This window comes from Podarcis melisellensis, assembly GCF_964234715.1.
Source record: "Podarcis melisellensis genome assembly, chromosome: 11".
Taxonomy (NCBI): domain Eukaryota; kingdom Metazoa; phylum Chordata; class Lepidosauria; order Squamata; family Lacertidae; genus Podarcis; species Podarcis melisellensis.
The window spans coordinates 22,108,359-22,127,821 of NC_138543.1; the positions used below are offsets into that span (position 1 = coordinate 22,108,359).

General features: G+C 37.7%; 1 protein-coding gene across 1 annotated transcript in view; it reads right to left on the reverse strand.

Moving 5' to 3' along the window:
* Positions 1-2,088: 2,088 nt before the first annotated feature.
* The window catches only part of MAN2A1 (mannosidase alpha class 2A member 1), a 57,625-nt gene continuing 40,250 nt past the window's right edge, over positions 2,089-19,463 (reverse strand). Inside the window, exons 13-22 of the mRNA XM_081930430.1 lie at positions 14,739-14,904; positions 13,162-13,395; positions 12,926-13,048; positions 11,562-11,676; positions 10,172-10,305; positions 8,913-9,054; positions 8,390-8,523; positions 6,692-6,886; positions 4,790-4,900; positions 2,089-4,195 (exon numbers count right to left, since the gene is read on the reverse strand). Of these exons, the coding sequence (XP_081786556.1) occupies positions 4,043-4,195; positions 4,790-4,900; positions 6,692-6,886; positions 8,390-8,523; positions 8,913-9,054; positions 10,172-10,305; positions 11,562-11,676; positions 12,926-13,048; positions 13,162-13,395; positions 14,739-14,904 (1,507 nt within the window). The 3' untranslated portion in view covers positions 2,089-4,042. The remainder of the gene's footprint in view (positions 4,196-4,789; positions 4,901-6,691; positions 6,887-8,389; positions 8,524-8,912; positions 9,055-10,171; positions 10,306-11,561; positions 11,677-12,925; positions 13,049-13,161; positions 13,396-14,738; positions 14,905-19,463) is intronic.

Below are 19,463 nucleotides of genomic sequence, written 5' to 3' on the forward strand. Positions count from 1 at the left end.
TTTGCTATGTTTTTTTGCAGAGCCAGGAAGGAATTTTCCCTGTGTATCAGGTTTCCACCTTCCTCGTAGCAATAGTAAGAACTTTGGTGATTGGCGATAACAAGGTACCCCGTTAGAGGAGTACTGAGGAAAGTCTCTGCTCATAAAGCCAGAAGTGTGTGGCTGGAGGGCCGTAAGAGATTCCCTCAGGGAGTGGGGAAGGGGACCATTTGTGTAAACACACATTTTGCCGTGGTCCTATTTTCCCCCAACTGACCCTGTGATACCTCAGACCCCTGGCTGGGAGTTGAGAGGGATACACATCCAATGCTTATGCCAAGGTTTACCTACAATTGAAAACAAAGTTGTGGCCATTTTTCAATCCCAAAATGTTGCATCCTTTCATTCCGCAAGGTGGCCTGGCTCCCTGGGGAGGGGCTGCTGCGACAGGGTGTGCAATATCCTTTTATTTACTTTAAGCCCAGAATACCGATTTACTTGTAATGCCATTTTGAAGAAAATATCCTTTTATTAACTTTAAAACATAGTAACTTTTAAGATGTATTGATTTGATTTGTTCTCTCTTCTGTTGTGAGCCCAATATTTTACCTTTGCCTATTTTTTGTCGCTGTCCCCACCCGCCCGCATGTAATTCCTGCTACCACAAGCAAGGAATTTAGGTTAACATTCTGAAATCTAAGGTACACTGACAGATTTTTTATTAAGACTAGATTGGCACACCACTTTACTTGCACTATTTGCACAGGGGTTGTGTTCTGAGTCATCGCGTGCAACAGCAAAGCTTGGATAAACCCATTACGCCCCCTTTTCCTGCCACTTCCAGGTTTGTGGCGATGTGTGAGTGCATGGTCATGGATGCTTTGATCACGTGCAAAATGGTCATTGCCTGTATCTGAATGATCTGAAGTAATTTTGAAATCAACCAACTATACTTCCAGCTAAGCCTTTAAGTTGATACAGCCCCCGCCTCCCGGGCATAAATGGTGTCCAACAGTTAGGATGTATATGTTTTTGTTATTTATTTTGACATTTGCCTCATGCTTTCACTCATCAGGAGTCTATACGGCAAAGAGAATTAGATGAGGTATTCCAGGTTCTCTGGTTACTGCGAAGATCTTGTACATAGTCCGTAACCTAAGGATCATGTCTTCCTAACGGTAAGCCCTGATGTTACACACTTATTGGCACAGACAGAGCAACACAAACTGATGCTTTGGCAACAGAGAAATCTTTGGATTATATTGAATACTATTGCAACAGAGAAGGCCAGAGCTGAATATTTTATCTCTAAAATAGTGATCAAAGCAGCTCGACAAAAAAGTTATCACATTTTTTTTTTATTAGCAATCTTGCATCACACACCCCGCCCCCAAAGATATAAAATCTTCCTAGGGAAATATATATATGAAAACCTTCCAATTAAATCAGCTGGCTTCAAGAGACAGTATGAAAAAAATGAGACACAACGTAAAGGAATGTTAAAAATCCTTAGCATGGTGGAACTCCTGCAACAAGAAATTTAGATTCAGCTTTACATGATTGCTTTAAATGCACCGATTTCTTCCATTAAAAAAAATGAACTTATGATAAATTGTTCTTAACATATATGGGCATCAAAACTGACATTAAAAATGTGTAAAAGTTTGAAAAATGCTCACAGAAGATGCAAGGAATAAAAACAGTAATTCCTGAATTTTTTTTTCTTTCCTTGGATTAGTATGACCTGGACTGCAATTTTTACAACTATATATTTTGTATTGAATTAATTGCTTTCATACAAGAATTTTGAATTAATACAAACGTCTGCTGGTTAAGGAACATTCAGGCATGATTAAACAGCCGATGAAAAATAAATGAGTAAAAAAATAGGCTGCAATTCTATGCTTGCTAACTAAGAAGTTTAGGCTGCAATCCTGAACACACTTACCAGGAAGTAAGTCCCATTCAACGCAACTTCCAAGTAGACATGCATTTTAATGTAGACTTACGCAATAGGATTTCTGAGGGAACATGTCGTAAGATTGGGCTGTAGGTCTAGTCACATGAAACGTTCTTTGGAAGCATGTTTTACAAGTAAACAGACTACAATTCATTGCATCTTTTTATTTTTCTGAATTTTAACCTTTTGAATAATTTTTACTCCCTTAAGAACAATTAGAGGCTTCCAGTAAATATTTCCCACTTATGGACATCAAAACTGAAGAAGTAGTTACAGGAATGTTCTGCTGGCATTTAAGGATTTCATCTAAAGAAAAAGTATTCATTTTTTGTTTATTGCATAAAATGATTCATTTATAGCATCTTAATACTCTTCCACTGTACTATTTTTCCCCAACAGTTCACATGAAATTGTGTGAATACAAAAAATGAAATAGGGAATCTATATAGTGTCCTCTGAAGAATGCCTTCGAAACATGAAAATTATAAAAGAATTTAATGTCATTAAGATGGGAAATGTGCCTGGATACCAACATGGCATAGATCAGATTACTACAGTACAAAAATGTGCGAATATAAAAGCCATTTCCCCATTAAAATATTAGTTTCAGAGGAAATTATGTATCAGGAAAACTTTAAAAAAGGTGAAGGTTAAAGGAACTGGAATCATACAGAATTGCAATTTACAGTGCATTCCTACATATGTCTACACAGGAGCAAGTCCCATTGGGTTCAATGGAACATGCCCCCAGATGTTTATAGGATTACAGCCTTTACTGGTTGCCAATAGTAAACAGTAACTTTATTTAGGGAAGTGGAACTTTTAAATCCCCATGGCTTCAAGAACTCAGTGTAAAATACTGGAGGCAGAAATACTGAGGAAAAGCATCTTCAGAAATATGTAACAAACATTAGCAAAATAAGCATGGACATTTAAGTTTGTACAGTGACATTTAAAAAATATAGGCACATGATTCTCAATGCACTGTTTGCTACAATATACATGGCAAGGCAGCTTTTGCACACCTTTAAATTTACGTGTATGTTGCAGTTTAACTGATAGGTGAATTTTACAGTATCATTTATTCTTCCATTGTTTTAATTCATTACATCGTTTTCTACATTCAATTAGAGCATTCAGACCACCACCACCACCAGAACAAATTTGGTGCAGGAGAACGGAATGTAACCACCATTGTCAAATAAAAAATATGTGTTTTAATGTCCTTCCCCCTTCCCCCCCAAAAAACACTACATGGACACCAATAGAGTAACAAGATGTATCAAAAAATAAGGCACATTTATTTTGATATTGAAATAGAAATAGAAAAAGGCTTTCAGAGAGCATTAGTATCCAAATGTTCTGTAAAAAAATCTTGTATTCATGAAATTATAGACTTAACTTTCCTTACTCTTCATAATGGAGTAATTGCACATATCCCAATGTGTCAAGTAACGAAACAGAAGTTTGTTTGACATTTCCAAGAAAGATGAATCTAAAATTCCGGAATTTTAACTTCCGCCACTTCAAGATGGTAGAACAAGTGATTATAATTTTCCACACTTCTCAAAGGCTCTTGGATTTCACTCTACAGCTAGAGTGGGATAAATGCAGACTCCATGTGGAACAAAATTGTAACTGTCGCTTATAGAAGTCTTTACAAGTATTTGGACAATAGCTTCGCCAGAGCATATTCAGGGTTTTAATTCCAGACTGTACTATCTGGGATTTCAACAATATGTAATTATTTAAGACCCAATTACAGATCAGAAAACCATTTAAAAATCAACAGTCCTAACCTTTCAAACACAAAATCATAAACTTAGAAGCAATAAACTAACATTTAACCTGAGATTCACTATGTCGATGAGAATATCCTTTGTTTTTCTTCCACTTCTTATACTGATGTTGGCATTTTGTTAATAGTAAAGTTGCTTGCTTGCATCATGGCTTTTTACTGTGCTGGAGATCAAATAAATTCTAGAGTGAATGTACTGTCACAGTATCCAAGAAGCTGGAATAGAAATGTGCTTCTTATTGCACACCAATCTTTGAGAAAAGTTGCAGATTCTTCTTTAGCATTTGAGTTCTAAAGGTCAAGTTTCATCTCAGCTGAATTCTGTATGTGTTTATCTCCATAGGACTCATACTGATTTCACTAATGTTTCTGGCATCTGGAGGTGAATGCATCAAAGATAAGGATGTAGGTATAAGACTTCCCACATGGAACTTGTTAAAGAGTCTGTGCACCTTTAGCTGGAGAAGTAAAAAAAGATCATTATTTACAACAAAGAATTGGACATGAATTTTAACTTCACTCTTTAATGATTTTACAACTAAGTTCCTCGTAAGTAGATTCTAACTAGGGCTGGGCGAAATATGGATATATCGTCCAAAACCAACTTGAAGTTCACATTCTGAAAACCGTTTCATAATATGTATAACTTGGCAATATATCACAAATCACAATGTGTGTGAGGGCTGGGAAATATCTGGCTTTCAAAATCGCGATATATCACCAGCAAAACATCACAAGATACCATGATGTCTGAAACAAGAATGGAACTATGCAGACGTGAACAGGTCACTACAATTCTGCTCACTTAAGTGAACTGCAGGCTTGTGTTTCTCAAGCAGCAGTCCCTCATCATGCAACATGGGAGACGTCTCTTAAACTGAAGAGACTTTCAGGACTGGTTTGTGACACAGTATAAGAGCTTGCTATTCCAAGGAAAGAAGGTAGAAAATCCAATTAAGCAGGTCCAAGCCATTATCAAAAGCAGCTGACTCAATCTCTGCCAACTTGTTTCTCTACTACTGTATGAATAAATCTAAAATATTGTAGAATACCTTTCCCTGAGTTGTAGAGCAGAGGAGGCCCAGGTCTGTGCTTGTGAACCTACAATCAAATCCCTTCCTGTGAACAATCAGGGCTGCTTCCTCAGATGGCCCAGAATCTGCCTGCAAAACAAAAGGAGAAATTGTGGGCAAAAGGGGGTGGGGAAAGGAGGAAAGAACTGTAGCGTCTGGGCAGAGGCACAAACTTTTGAATCGTGACTGAAACTGCTAGGAAATTGACAAGTTACTCTGGAGCCCAACATTGCCTACCTTCACTGATTATTGCTATGATTTTAGACCTCAGTTATATGGCCATAACAGGTTCAGTCACATACATAATTTTAATTGCTGTATTAAAACTTAGAAGATTTTGGCATACATAGCAGTTATATCCCCAAATGCATGTGTGCAGGAATACAGATGTTATCTGAAGCAGGTTATGGGCTAATAAACAGCTCAGTAAGATGAACAAAGCATCTGTTACTTTATATACCATTAGATTCACTTGGCAGTGGCACTAAAAACTAAGCCAGAAATTCAGGCAAAATAACCTCCCACATAACTAAAACAGTGCAAACAATTGTACAAAAAGGAAGTGTCTAAGCTTTTTTAGTTTTGGGTTTTTTTTTAAGGATTCAGCAGCCTACAATGTTAGCAGGCACATACAATAGCTCTTCTAAAAGGCAGAAGATGGGAATACATGATAGGTGTGCAAAATATGCACATTTTTTTGAAGCGGAACTCTCAAAACTCATGCTATCAGCTACTAAATGACACTGAAAACACCATTAGAGAAATTTACACAAAGAGCCATCCATTACTAGTAGCCATTGACAGACGTATCCTCCGTGAAGCTGTCTAATTAAAGCCAATTAAAACTAGTGGCCACCGCCATATCTTATGGCAATAGTATGTTGTGCCCTGCACTGAAGTACATTTCAGGCGTATCATCTATCCCTTTAATGATAGCAAAACAAATACGGCAGCAAATTTCAGCATGCCTACCTGTTGCCCATTAAGCAAGATTGTCTGCTTTTTTGTTAGGCTTTTGCTTTATTTGTATTCTAAAGGCTGCCCACTACCCACCCAGTGTGTAAGAACACTTCTCCCTTTGTTTATTTAACGCTGTGAACAGGAGCATGGCTATTTTATGACAAGGCTTCATCACACCTTCCCTATTTTTGCAGGGGTGGGGGGTGGGGAGATGCTACTGCCAAGAGAGAGAGAACGGAGGCAAACGTTATCTGGAAAAGTCTTTTGGTTCTTCTTGATTACCAAAATTCATCTTATTCTCTGTCTGGTATTTTAATGCTACTAATGAAAGATTGCAACATTTCGTAATTTCACGTTGTCTTAAATATGTTGACGTTTATCATTCCAATAATATGCATCATTAGGCAGAGAAATCTGCAATTTTATTGTTCCTTGTACAAAAATGATGGTTTGTGGTCTATAAGGAAGCAGACATTTATCACTCTCTACTTCAGTAGACTCACATAATGAAAGCCCAACAGAGTTATTGCCCATAGAAATTAATTTTGTTTGTTGTGTAGAAAAGAAGTGACTGGATCTGTAAATCTACATTCATGGAAGTACATGTCACAAGCTAGGTTGCAAAGCATTGTTATAAGTAGGTAAGGAATTGTGCATCTCAAATAAATCATCCTAGTAATCAGACTCAGGCCCTTACTCACTTCTCAAACTTACTTCTTCTGCACTGCTCTTTGACACCAGAGAGTATCAATAACAATGTCAACAATGTCAGGCACATTTTATAGTGTTTAGGAGTAAAAGATGCTAAGACTGTACTAATTTCTTCAGAGACCCATTTCAGAAGTCTTGTAAAGGGGCTTTCTAGAAAGCAGTAGTTTTGAGTACAATGAAATAACTATTTCAAACTTATTTCAAGCTTACCTTTGATTGTATGGTTCTTAAGTTAACTATATTCATATCACAGGGCATGGATGACATTAATGGAGAAAAGGTATTCAACAGCGATGGGATGCCGATGTCTGCATAGGTAATCATTGGAATCAAAGGATGATTTATAAAAGATGATGTTATATGACTAAGGAGAGAAGGAAAGCTGACTGTCGATTTTTCTTCTTTCTATTAAAAAAAGAAGATAGTAGTAAGCTATTTTCAGTTGTGGTACATTGAACATATATGCATTCATTTAAGCTGATAAATGAACCCATGAATAAAACTAAATGGCATTTGGGACATAGGTAGCCAACAGTGTTTTAAAGTCAAAAGTGTTTTAAAGCCATAAACAGACATACACTCTAGCGGTCAAAAGAAGCCACAGCACCGTTAGGGCACATACTTTAACCTATGGCACAGTGTGTGAATTGTGTAGTTTCTCTTTCTCTCATATAGAAGTGGTTATGCAGCATTTGGGAGTGCTTAGCTGATCTATTGGGGGTCTATGTGCATATACCAAAGGAACTGGTTCTTTATCATCCATACTCTCTGTGGGGGTCTTTTGCATCCCTCTGTCATGCTGGTTCCTGATGGATAACTGAACAGTGTGCTCTTTTAATCCTGAAGCAAACAAAGGTACCCTTTTCTTGGTTTACTGGGCTGTTTCTCTGTGTGTCTCATTTAAGTTACAGATAGGTAGCCGTGTTGGTCTGCCATAGTAAAAACAAAAAAATTCCTTCCAGTAGCACCTTAAAGACCAACTAAGTTAGTTCTTGGTATGAGCTTTCGTGTGCATGCACACTTCTTCAGATACACACCTGCTATACTCTGCCTGTATCCAACATTTGTAGCACTATTTATGTTTTTTTCAGGCAGCGTTAATAAAGATTTTAAATTTAACTGCTACAACCTCAGACTTCCCTGGGGTCCCGGTATAATGATCTGTGACTACACCATAGACTGGAATGGTGTTTATCTTTGTCAAATCTGTACCACTTAAGACTGTGATAAATAAATACATTTAATTTACAGCAGCTTGGTTTGTACACTCAGGATGTTCTTTATGCACCCCTGTGAAAATTTGCTAAGTTGTGCATCTGTATGACTGTATGACTCTATATTAGATAAAGTCATATGACGCAAAGCATGCTGCTGAAATATTTCATCTTAATAGTGTAGAGGACCAAGTAATCAACTATTGTCACTGCTATCCCTCTCCCAACAATGAGCCTACTGTTGGTCCCCATTGCTTTTACCACCACAACCACTGTTTCTTTCCCTATCCCTATTCCCTCCTTCTGCATGTAGAAGGCCCCATGTGCTCCCCTGCAAACCACAGGAGTCTTACAGTGATGCCCGATGTCTACAGTTCTACAGATGGAAGAATCACCTTTCACCCAACCCCCATCCACCAGAATTTATTTGGACTTGGCGAGTGGCATTATAGCAACATATTCTTTCATATGAACTCTCTAAAACAGGGAAGAACAGAAAAACTTTATGACACACCATAGTCAGGTTCAATAACATAAGTGAATCCATATTTGGAATACTGAAATATTAATATACTAATTAAGAGATATGGAGAATCCCTTGGTAAAATGTTCTTATGATACATATACACGTACATATATTTGGAAGCTAATATTTAAGAAACTGAAATCAAGTTATTTGTAACACTTCTCCTACCATATCTACTCCATTTCTTTTCTCCAACAGAATTCGGAATAGATTAGCTGTGATTTTGTTATCTTGTACACCTTGTCCTAAACCTCGATTGTCGTCCTGCATAAGTCGGCGATCCATGATGACCTCTAATTGGCCTAAAAACAAACATTCGTCTTATTTTGGATCCACCACTCAGCACTCTGTTAAAGTATCTAAAAATCATACTGCTACGAAAAGACAGACTACCCATTATTCTACATATACATAAAGGATAGAATTATTAACAGGTATAGAAAATTGGGTGTCTTAAAACTCTCCTAATCCAAGATCTTTTGTCCAAAATATTCATAAACATTGCTCTATTTATACTAGTTTTTCCTCTAATGTTTTAGCAAGCACCTACATATCTTATCAACTATTCATAGAGCCTTGATTAGCCTTGGAGAATTCCATGGAACTTGCAGGGCCTTTGAGCTATGTTATGACCACAACATTGTTTACTTTCCAGCATAGTCAGTCTTTAAAACCTTCTAGTGTTACTTACCACTTTTTAAACTTGCAACGCCAAGAGACTGAGCAGAAAGAAGAGACAATCGTATCTTGCTATCCTGGACATAAGCCATTGTTGCCATTGGATAAATATTTGCTTGAAGAGGCAATTTGCTCATTGTCTGTCTAGGCTGAATCTAAATTATCAAATGTGACTTCAGTAAATTTCATTGATAATTTACATAAGACAAATAGAAAAATAGCTTTTGCTAAATGGTAATTGAATACAGTCGTACCTTGGAAGCTGAATAGAATCTGTTCCAGAAGTCCGTTTGACTTCCGAAACATTTGACTTCCAATGCGTGGCTTATGATTGGCTGCAGGAGCATGCTGCAGCCAACTGGAAGCTGTAGAAGCCCCATCAGACATTTGGCTTCCGAAAGAACGTTTGAAAACCGGAAAACTCACTTCCGGTTTTCAATCGTCTGGGAGCCGAAACGTTCAACTCCCAAGGTGTTTGGGAGCCAAGGGATGACTGTACTATTCTTTCAGGCTTGCCCAATTTCTGTCTCTTTCCCTAAAACCAAGTTATTGATGACAGCCTATAAACAAGTTCTCTTGCTAACTAGTATTTTAACAAACAAACATCTGTATGCAACACAGCTAAATCTGTGGCAGCTCCCAGAGGAAAGTCACAGATTATAATCCCAGTGAAAGGGTGAACTGGTATAAGAGAAGGCGGTTAACAACTGGGTTTTTGTTTCTCTTCATCATTTTTGAGATTCACTTGCTTTCTGTGTCCCTGCTTATCTTCTAATTTACCATGTGCAAGAGCTTGCATACATGTTGCTGAAAATACAGGGAGCTTGCCTGAGTGAGGTCTGCTGCATTCCACCATAGCTGTGGGTTCATCAGCAAGCATACTGATTGCACCAACCTCAGGTTATGCTAGTTGATAACTCCCTTTTAAAGGGAATGGAAGCACCTCTCTGCTGTCTTGACTTGGGAATCCAGATAAGGGAGAGAGACAAAACATGGGGACAGACATGGTATCATTAGTGGGAGATAAACGGTGGCATTTCTTCATTAATGTCTGATAAAATTGAGTGGAATTTTTAAAAAATAGGGGATGAGGAGGATGGGAAGATAACGTAAATATTTTAAGATTTTCATCCAGTTTATAGAAATTTTTAATTGTTACTAATTTTTTTAAAAAACACCACTCCAATAAAAGATGAGAGTAAATGTTAACAAAAAGGCTAATCTTAAACGTAGAACATAACCCCTGTGTTTAAATCAACATATGGCGTTTACCTGGTATCCATTGAGGTCAGTGTAAAATCTGTTATGGCTTTCTATGTCAGATGAAATCCGCATTGCAATCTCACGATTGTATTCTCCTCTAATGTCCACAATATTGGATACCTCAAGGGACTGACCTTCAAGCCCTAAATATAAAATGAGATTCAGTAATTTCCAAATACTAGTCTGTCAAACCCATGATCCTAAGCAGTAAGGAACCAGTCAAGTGCAACATATATTTGCAGCTCAATTGGAGCCACATATAGAGGGGTTTCATAGATGCTTCTATTGGTTAAATCTCTAGAGCTGCATATCCTGCTTTAGAAGAGGACTGGAACCAAAGGAAAGATGTCAGAAGATGCCATCTTTTGCACATGATATATTTATTATATTTACGATATATTTATATATACTCAACTGATTCCACCTTTGTTGCTCTCCTTTGATTTTCAAAAGTAGTGTGAATTAAAGAATGAGTTGGGAAATTATTTATAATGAGTTTGGGGGGAAATGTTTAGATTTACCTTCCCCCCCAAAAAACAGAGCCCTTTTTGTTGGGAATAACCCAGACAGAAATTCCCAGGGTCAGAAAAGTTTTGTTTATGTATGCAACAACAACAGCCCGTGTTCTGTTAGCCCCCAAATGCAAAGTGAGCAACGTCCCTTGTAAAGAGCACTGGCAACTTTAGATGTTAGAATATGAAGAAAAACTTGCAGGTTTAACCCACAGAATAAGAGAGCAAGAAGAACGTATATTTAAAGAAGAATGGAAAATATTTACTGAATATATGGAGAATAATTGTACACAGCTGAAAACACTGGCAGCATTAAGATAAATTCAACAGAGTAAACAATATTTGATTTGATGTAAAAGTAGAAAATTGATTTGAATGGTTATAGTAAAATATGTAGGAAAGTATGATTTGTAAATATGAACTATGGAAGGAGAAGAAGGCAAGTCATTGGATATTTTAAAGGTTGTATAATGTTTACCATATATATTCGAGTATAAGCCTACTTTTTCAGCAATTTTTTATGCTGAAAAAGCCCCCCATGGCTTATACTTGAGTGAGGGTCCCTGGCAGAGGCTGTTGTCTATATCTATATCTATAGATATATAGATATAGATATATAAGACTGTTAGTTGAAACCAGTTGACGTTCCCAAACACTTTTCAAAGGCACCACCACAAACAATGGATTACATTAATCTAAAGTAGGCTGAATAAATGTAGCAGATCAAAGAGTTCATTTCTGAACAACTCTCGCTGCAGTTAACAAGTTTCTAAAATGGGAAACCGTAGGAAAGTCAACTGTATTCACATGCACCGAAACAAGACAATATTAAACCCCAAAAGAACTGGAACATAATTGCACAGCTAGATTTGCTAACAATACATTACCATGAACTTTGTAAAGTCGTATTGTGTGTGTCAAATGATGGAAAAAAGTAGTAACTTCAGAAAAGATCCTCCCATGTGTAACTCGTATGATAGGTGGATCAGAGAAAACATAGGGCTGAAAAAAGACAAAAGCAAAGTTATGTTAGTACTTTGAATCTTCACATTTCATTGTCTTGCTTAAGTGGGGGCACTGTTGTTGCGACCCTTCAGAGGAACTCCAAAAAGTAGGAAGAAGCATGTCCCTCACACATCTTCTTTCACCACATCTGTGGAATGCCTTGAAAGAGCTCCAAGCTAAAATCGTACTTTGTATGAGAGAGATGGATTTGGGGCCACATTTATCTTGTCAAAGATCCCTCAAGCTTCAACCAAGAGGAACAAAGGACAATTGTTATTCAACGACATCTGATCGCTAATTAAATAGTTTCCCTCTTTCTGGCACAGCTTTTCATAAAATTGGAATATTTATTTATGGAAATCCCAAGAAAACTGGGAGATGGCCTTCTCAGTCGTCAGCAGCAACAGCAAGCCCCCTCCTCTTATAAATGCACAACCAGGAACACATTTCAAAGGTCCTGATCACTCATTGGCTGCCACATCTCCACCTGCCCCTCATCTGATGGAGGCCTGGGACAGGTGGTTGTGGTTTTTTTTTTTGGGGGGGTAATAGCTTCATGAGTCAAGCAGCGACCCCTCCCAGACCTAATTAGGTCTGTGGGTTGGATGCTCCTCAATCCTGCTGTAGATCCCCGTTTCCAAAATGTTTTGTATCTGCAGTTTATCTTCAGTTAAAAATGAAGGCCCATTTCGCTATCTACTTCAATATTTTAGGTTGGCTGTGCAGTTGCCCTTCCACAAATGGAAAGCTTCCTTCCATTGATGGAAGAAGCTGTGGAGTACAAGAAAATTCACCCTGATTTCCTCACATCTCTTACAACCTAGTTCTCCCAATCCTTAAGGGTATTGTTTTCAAGAAACACAAAGGGGCCACAGCAGGAGGGAGTAACCAGCAAAAATCACCCTGCCTCTGTTTCTTCCAGTAAGAGCATACCTGGATTAAGTCCATATATTTTTTTAGTGATACCTATATAACACGACACGTGATAAAAATGTTCTTGATCAGATCCCAGATTACCATTAATGGATAGCTAAATGAGCACTGACTCTCAAGAGATTCATTCTCCTTTCTTCCCAGTCCGTCATGGCTCACTTTTCTCAATCCAGTGCTTTTCTGGGAGGTCACAACATCAATTTCAAAAGTGGGGGAAGTTTTCCAATAGCAGAATGGTACCTCTGGATCAAAGCCAGTATACACACTCTTCCCTGCTTTCCTCAATATAGTCCAAACACAAGCTTATTATTACCTTGGCGTCTCCATCTGGTAAGAAGAGATAAGCCCCACTCTTATCTCTGTTACTTGTAGTCCCATACCAAACAAATTCCATCTTGACACGGTGATTTTTATTATTTTCTTTCGTATTTACTTTCTAAAGGAATAATAATAATAATAATAATGATAATAATAATAATAATAATAATAATACTGTTATTCCAATTTATTTCAATATCAAAATATTTTCAAATAGTTAAATATACATACCTCAAGAAGCCCAGAATTCCCAGAGAACCAGACTTTCATGTAAGAGTTCTCTAGCATGATCTCATCCAGAGCATTCTGTATCTCTTTAATGTTGAAAACTCTATAGGGCTTGACTAGCTTAGCTTTGTCGTTATGATAGAGATTATAGTCCGCCAATGCAGCTTCAGAACTCAGACCCTCCAGCAGCTGGTAAACTCCAAAACCCAAGGGTGGTATACGAACCAAGAAAGAAATCTGTTAAGTGAAGGCAAAGAAAGGTTATTTTTCCAATATCAAGAGCAGACATCCAAGTGTAAACAAAATTATTTAGTCCCCAAAGGGTGACTTATACCAAGATCCTAAACTCACAACTGTGCTAGGAACTATTTTCTAATCAAAGCCAACATCCTTGTTATGAACAGACATGTGAAAATAATGGTACTCAAGAGAGCTAGATCTCATTTAGCAGGATTCTTTTCAGTTTATTAAATCCATGCTTTCCCCACAATAAGGCAGAACTTAGGACACAATATTAGCTACAATAGCTGCCTTTCAAATAAACTGCGTTCAGTCAAAGATTCCACTACATCAATTTATCCTCATTTTCTTCTATTCTAAGAAATTCAAAGGTAATGATGCAATCAAATTCTTCTACGTTTGAGAAACTTGAGGAGCAATGAATCAACAAAAAAAAATTTTGGAGCAACAAACCACCCCTGTTTTAATCACTGCATGTACTCTTACTTGAATATATAAAGAATATTAAAAGCATTGCAATGCTTTTCTTTAAAGCTGTTTCACACAAGTAAAGACGCTTACTTATATTTCAAGCAAGAGAGCGAAAGGGAAATCAAGAACAGTTATTTTCTGCATGCTCAAACACTACAGCTGCAACCCCTCAGTAGGTTTCGTGTACTTCAGCAGTTGCAGGGGGAAAAATGTTTTCATTTTGAACTTTTAGGAAACTGTTACAAAAAGCATAAGGCTTATAGCAGAAGAAAATGTTGATGGAAATTCCACAGAATTTTATGAGAGCCAAGAGAAGTTGAAAGGAAATGTAACCTGGATTCTGCTTTTCCAGAGAGACAAACAAAATAACTTACTTTATGTCCAGAGAATTGTTAACTTCAAACTTACACATTCAGCTCTGACTTCTCACCACCAGGAAAAACATAATTAAACTAAATATTTTAAATGAAGAATTATATTTTTTTGTCACTTTGGAACTATAACCTGGATTAAAAGAAAGCTTTAGTAGGACTACAATCCTATACACAATTTTTTAGGAGTAACCTCCAAGAAATTAAAGTGAGCTTACTTCCAAGTAAACACACATGCTGTAGTAATTTTATGCACCTTCCAAGTCTCAAATGCACAGGCATCTCATTACTATTTATAAAGGGGGAGACAATAATCAAAACCCAAAGTTAAAATTATTACCTGTATGCTTTTAAAAATTTCCAAAATACATTATCTAGCAACAGTTGTAGATGACTGAATTCCTTTTTTTGTTTATCATTTGTACTACTGCTTCCCACATACAAAATATTTGCATGCTTGTTCAGTACACGTTCATAGATGTATTACAAATAGCTTGCCTGGTATGCATCATATGTTATTTTAGCAGCTCCATCCCATACTGCGGTAAGCTGGACCACAACTGGTCTTCCAGAAGGAGACAATACTTTAACTCGAGGTGTATTCACGTAGACTGAAACCACTGATGAGCGTTCTTGTTCTGTAGGGTTATAAATCAAAAGGTACCTGCAAGAAATGTTGCCAGATCTTTACAAAAACAAAGTTATTTGATCAAAGACTTCTTTTTTCACCTGAATTACCAAGATAGGAAGTTATACCAAGAAAACAGTAAAACAGAAAGAATACATGGGCACAAAGCATCTAGTTGCACAATGCATCTAATATGCTAGCTAGTTACTAAGAGTTTTTCTTTTAAGAACACTTTTGAAGGGAAAAAAATTGAAAAGTTCTTGGCAAATCTTTTTCAGATAAATCTATTCATTTACTAGTCACCTGAAGTGTTTCATGTCTAGAGCCTCAAAATACAGTTTAATATGGTGTGTATATTCTCTTAAAAGCATATACAACTTGTTGAAATTACTTTCTATCATTCGGTCGGGTTCAAATGAGTTTCCTTTGTTGGAGGAAACATTTTCCTCCTTCAGAAAGGTACTTTTGAGATCTAGCTGCAAAACACTGAAAATCACCCAACAAACGAAGCCAAGTATTGTAGCTGAATCAAAGAACATCTGGACAGTTGCTATTTCTTAGCCCAAACCACAAGCAATTAGTATAGAAAGAAACGATGCAGCTATATCTTAAAATATCCATTCACATAAATTAAAGATAGAGAAAAACTGTTGGAATATAATGAAAACACTGGTATACGTTTTATCACTTACACTTTCTATCACACTACTTTGTCTCAGGTGATTTCTTGCGGGAGCGCAACTGTAAGCTGCACTGGTCAATGTGAATATACTGACATGACCTCTGTTTAAAAAGTTGATATTTAAAGAATCCAAAAAGTTAAAAGCAACTGAATGACCCTTTCCCAATAAAATTCATCCAAAATTAACCTGAGAACAATGGCAAAGAAGAGTATTTATATTGCTAAACATTCAGATACCCCTTGTTTGAGTTACTCCCCATGTTCACTGGCATCTAAGAGACGTGCAAGCGTCACCCACTTGCACATGATCAACTCACGTGTGACCGCGTATACATGCAGTGACGGGAAATAAATAATTCGATTCAAACCAAGAAGGAGTTCTTGTGGCTCACGAAAAGACCAACCCCAGAGCCGGAAGAGGGTATCAGTGAAGTTGGAGAAAGCCCTGAAGAGACTCGGCTTTGTTTATGCTGCTCAGCCTCCCCACCTAACAGCTGATGTGTGGGGTAGTGCAGCCGCCACTGCCGCCACTTTCCCACACATCCCTCCAGCCTCCTGCCAGCTCCACAGCTTCAATTCTAGTTGTGGATATTTTTGGAGAAAGCATTTTTTTTTTTTTTGGTATGGCTTGAGGAGAGAGTGGCAGAGATGGCATTTAAACTTCACACAACTTCACTTATGCGAGCGCGGGCCTGCAATGTAACCCCTACATAAGTGGGGAGATGCCTGTACTAGCGAAACTTATCACGACGACGTGGTTGTATATATGCACCACCCAGTTTTTCATCTCACCACTAGGAAGTACCAGCATGCCTTAAGCCTTGACCTTCTCAAGATTTATTCTGTTCTCTGTACAAGAGACCATATCTTATTCATTCAAATGTAGAACTACAGTTGTCTCTAACTTTACATGAGCTGCAACAAATTATGAGACACACCGCTTGCACTTCAACAGTTCAATCTAAGACACAAATATTTAAAATGATGACATAAATTTTTCTATGGGAAAAAAATGGCAGGAAATGTGTTGGGGCTTTTTGCATATTATTTTTATGTAGTGTAAATTCAATGTCCTTCATAGACATAGCCAGCCTAGGCTTGCATAGACTATGTAGATGCTTGATTCTGAGATATATTATTATTAATTATGTGGTGTCATCTATGTACATGGTACTTTCCACGGAATGGGAGAACAGATCCCCACCTCAAAGTTGCCTCTAATCTCTCTGAATTTTAACGTCTGGCTGGTTTCTAGGCATCTTACAACATATCTAAAACATAATAAAAACATCAATCCTCAAAAACCTGCCTATACAGGGCTGCCTTCAGATGTCTTCTAAAAGTCAGATAGTTGTTTATTTCCTTGACATCTGAAGGGAAGGTGCCACTACCGAGAAGAATTTCACAACAGAAATTCAGGCCATATAAGAACTTAATTCTCCCTCTCTCTCTCTCCCTCTCCGTCTCTCTCTCTCTCTCTCCCCTTCAGAATAGTGTCTTTAAGAGATATTGATACAAAAGGAAAACCAAGTGACAAGTTGTTCTTGTTTCCACATCATCTGAACAGCAATTTAAAAATAACTGCTGCCTGAAATTGTCCTTGAATCTCCAAGCAGTGCAGATGTGGAAGTCCTATGTCAGATTAAAAACAAAGATGCACATGAACAGGAAGTTGCAATGCAGAAATATTATCCAAAGCCACTCTCTGGTGGGGGAAGGTCAGAGAATAATTTAATGATAAAAGTACCTAGAACTCCCCAAAAGTTGAGGTCAACCAAACTCAACCATGTATTAAAATGTAACTGGGGAACAAACAAAAGGGAAAGTGAAAGAGGAAATTAGGAGTCCAATAAGAAGAGGAAACTTATATTGTGATTTTAGTCAACAATTAAGCCCGCAATTTGGGAAATGAAAACACCATGCAAACAACATGTCAATTTCAGGTACACAATTGTGTGTTTTACATTTATGACTAATACAGCTCTGCGATACTATTTTAAAAGCTTTGCATCAGTTCCATCACTTAAAACACCATGTCACCTGTAACTAGATATCTACAATAAAAATCAAGACACCACACTCACAAAAGACTCTACTTCACTCATACTATGTAGCACAGCACAACATCCACCCATGTGGAAAGACAAATGCTAGATGTAGCCCACCCACACACAAAAAAATACAAGCATGGAGGCAGGTTTACTGAAGGAGGCTTTCCGTACCATCTAAAAATGTCCCGTTAAAACTGGACTTAAGACAAGAACTCGGAGAAACTGAACAACTACCTCTGTTTCAGAGGCAATAGGCAGCTGTGCTGCTCTCACCATTCAGAGCACTTCTTTGTGGCACTGCCTCAGGGTCTATTGCTTGAATTGATTTCTTCCTTCAAAAATTTAAAATTGCTCTCCTGTTTCCATCAGCCAGAAAGACCCTGAAGAAAAAAATTTCCAGTCAGAACATTTCACCCCAGATTCAGTAGTGAGGCTCGGCCTAGTCCATCATTAAAGTGCTCTCCAAAATGCCAATGACTCCTCACACCACTAAGTTTTCTCTGACTCTTAACTGCCACATTCCACGAAAATAACTCTATTCTGGAAGGTACCTGAGCTTTGGGCTCATGCACTAAAACTGGTGGTGGCCACCATTAAGAGTTTTCACGAACAAAAAAGTGCCCCTTACGAAGTCTTAGGGGCATTAGCAGTACAACCAAATGAGGTCATAAAGATCTGATTGTCCACACACAATAGTAACAGAACAGACGTTCTCAATAAGATTACCAAAGAACATTTTCCAGAGACAGACGCCACCACCTGCTGCTCTTAACCTTTTTCAAGAAAAACACTTACCTCTATAGTGCCAGAGATACTTTCAAGCAGAATTCATACATAAACATATGCCGGACATGGCATCATATAAATTGCAACTAGGATTAAATTTCATCAAATCTGCTCTGAAGCAGGAAAATTTAATGAAACTCCTTCAATGATATAGTACTATATCTTCCAGCGTTTTGATTATTTTGTTGTTGTTGTTGTTCAGTTGTTTAGTTGTGTCTGACTCTTCGTGACCCCATGGACCAGAGCACGCCAGGCACTCCTGTCTTCCACTGCCTCCCGCAGTTTGGTCAAACTCATGCCGGTAGCTTCGAGAACACTGTCCAACCATCTCGTCCTCTGTTGTCCCCTTCTCCTTGTGCCCTCCATCTTTCCCAACATCAGGATCTTTTCCAGGGAGTCTTCTCTTCTCATGAGGTGGCCAAAGTATTGGAGCCTCAGCTTCATGATCTGTCCTTCCAGTGAGCACTCAGGGCTGATTTCCTTAAGAATGGATGCGTTTGATCTTCTTGTAGTCCATGGGACTCTCAAGATTATGATTATGCAACAGCCAAATAGTTTATTGTGATGATGATGATTATAATAGTAGTAGTAATTATTATTATTATTATTATTATTATTATTATTATTATTATTATTTCTTCAGTGGTCACAAGATATAGAAATAAAATGCAAGTTTGATAAAAAGGCAAATGTCTGCTTCTGAGAAAGCGAAGATGCTCTACTGTTCGGTGACCATGAATATTAATGTAAGGTAATATGCAACCTCACACCCAAAATCTCATCTCTCAAAGCCTTAGCATATAAGTCAAAAGCCATCAATATGAATGTTTTTAATGTCTCTGCCAAAAGTAGGGGGGGGGGGACCTGAATAAGAGCTAATGTATTTAAACTTGAAAACGATGTCTACAGAGAAGGAAATAATAATAAAGTCCAAACTTGAGCAGGTTTCTCAAGCAAATTGTACAAGGGAAAACGAAATAGCATTACAAAATGTGTTCTACTACATGTATTTCCTTACATTAACATGTATGCAAAACAAGAGACTAATGGCCAAAAAAAGAACCGCCATGACAACA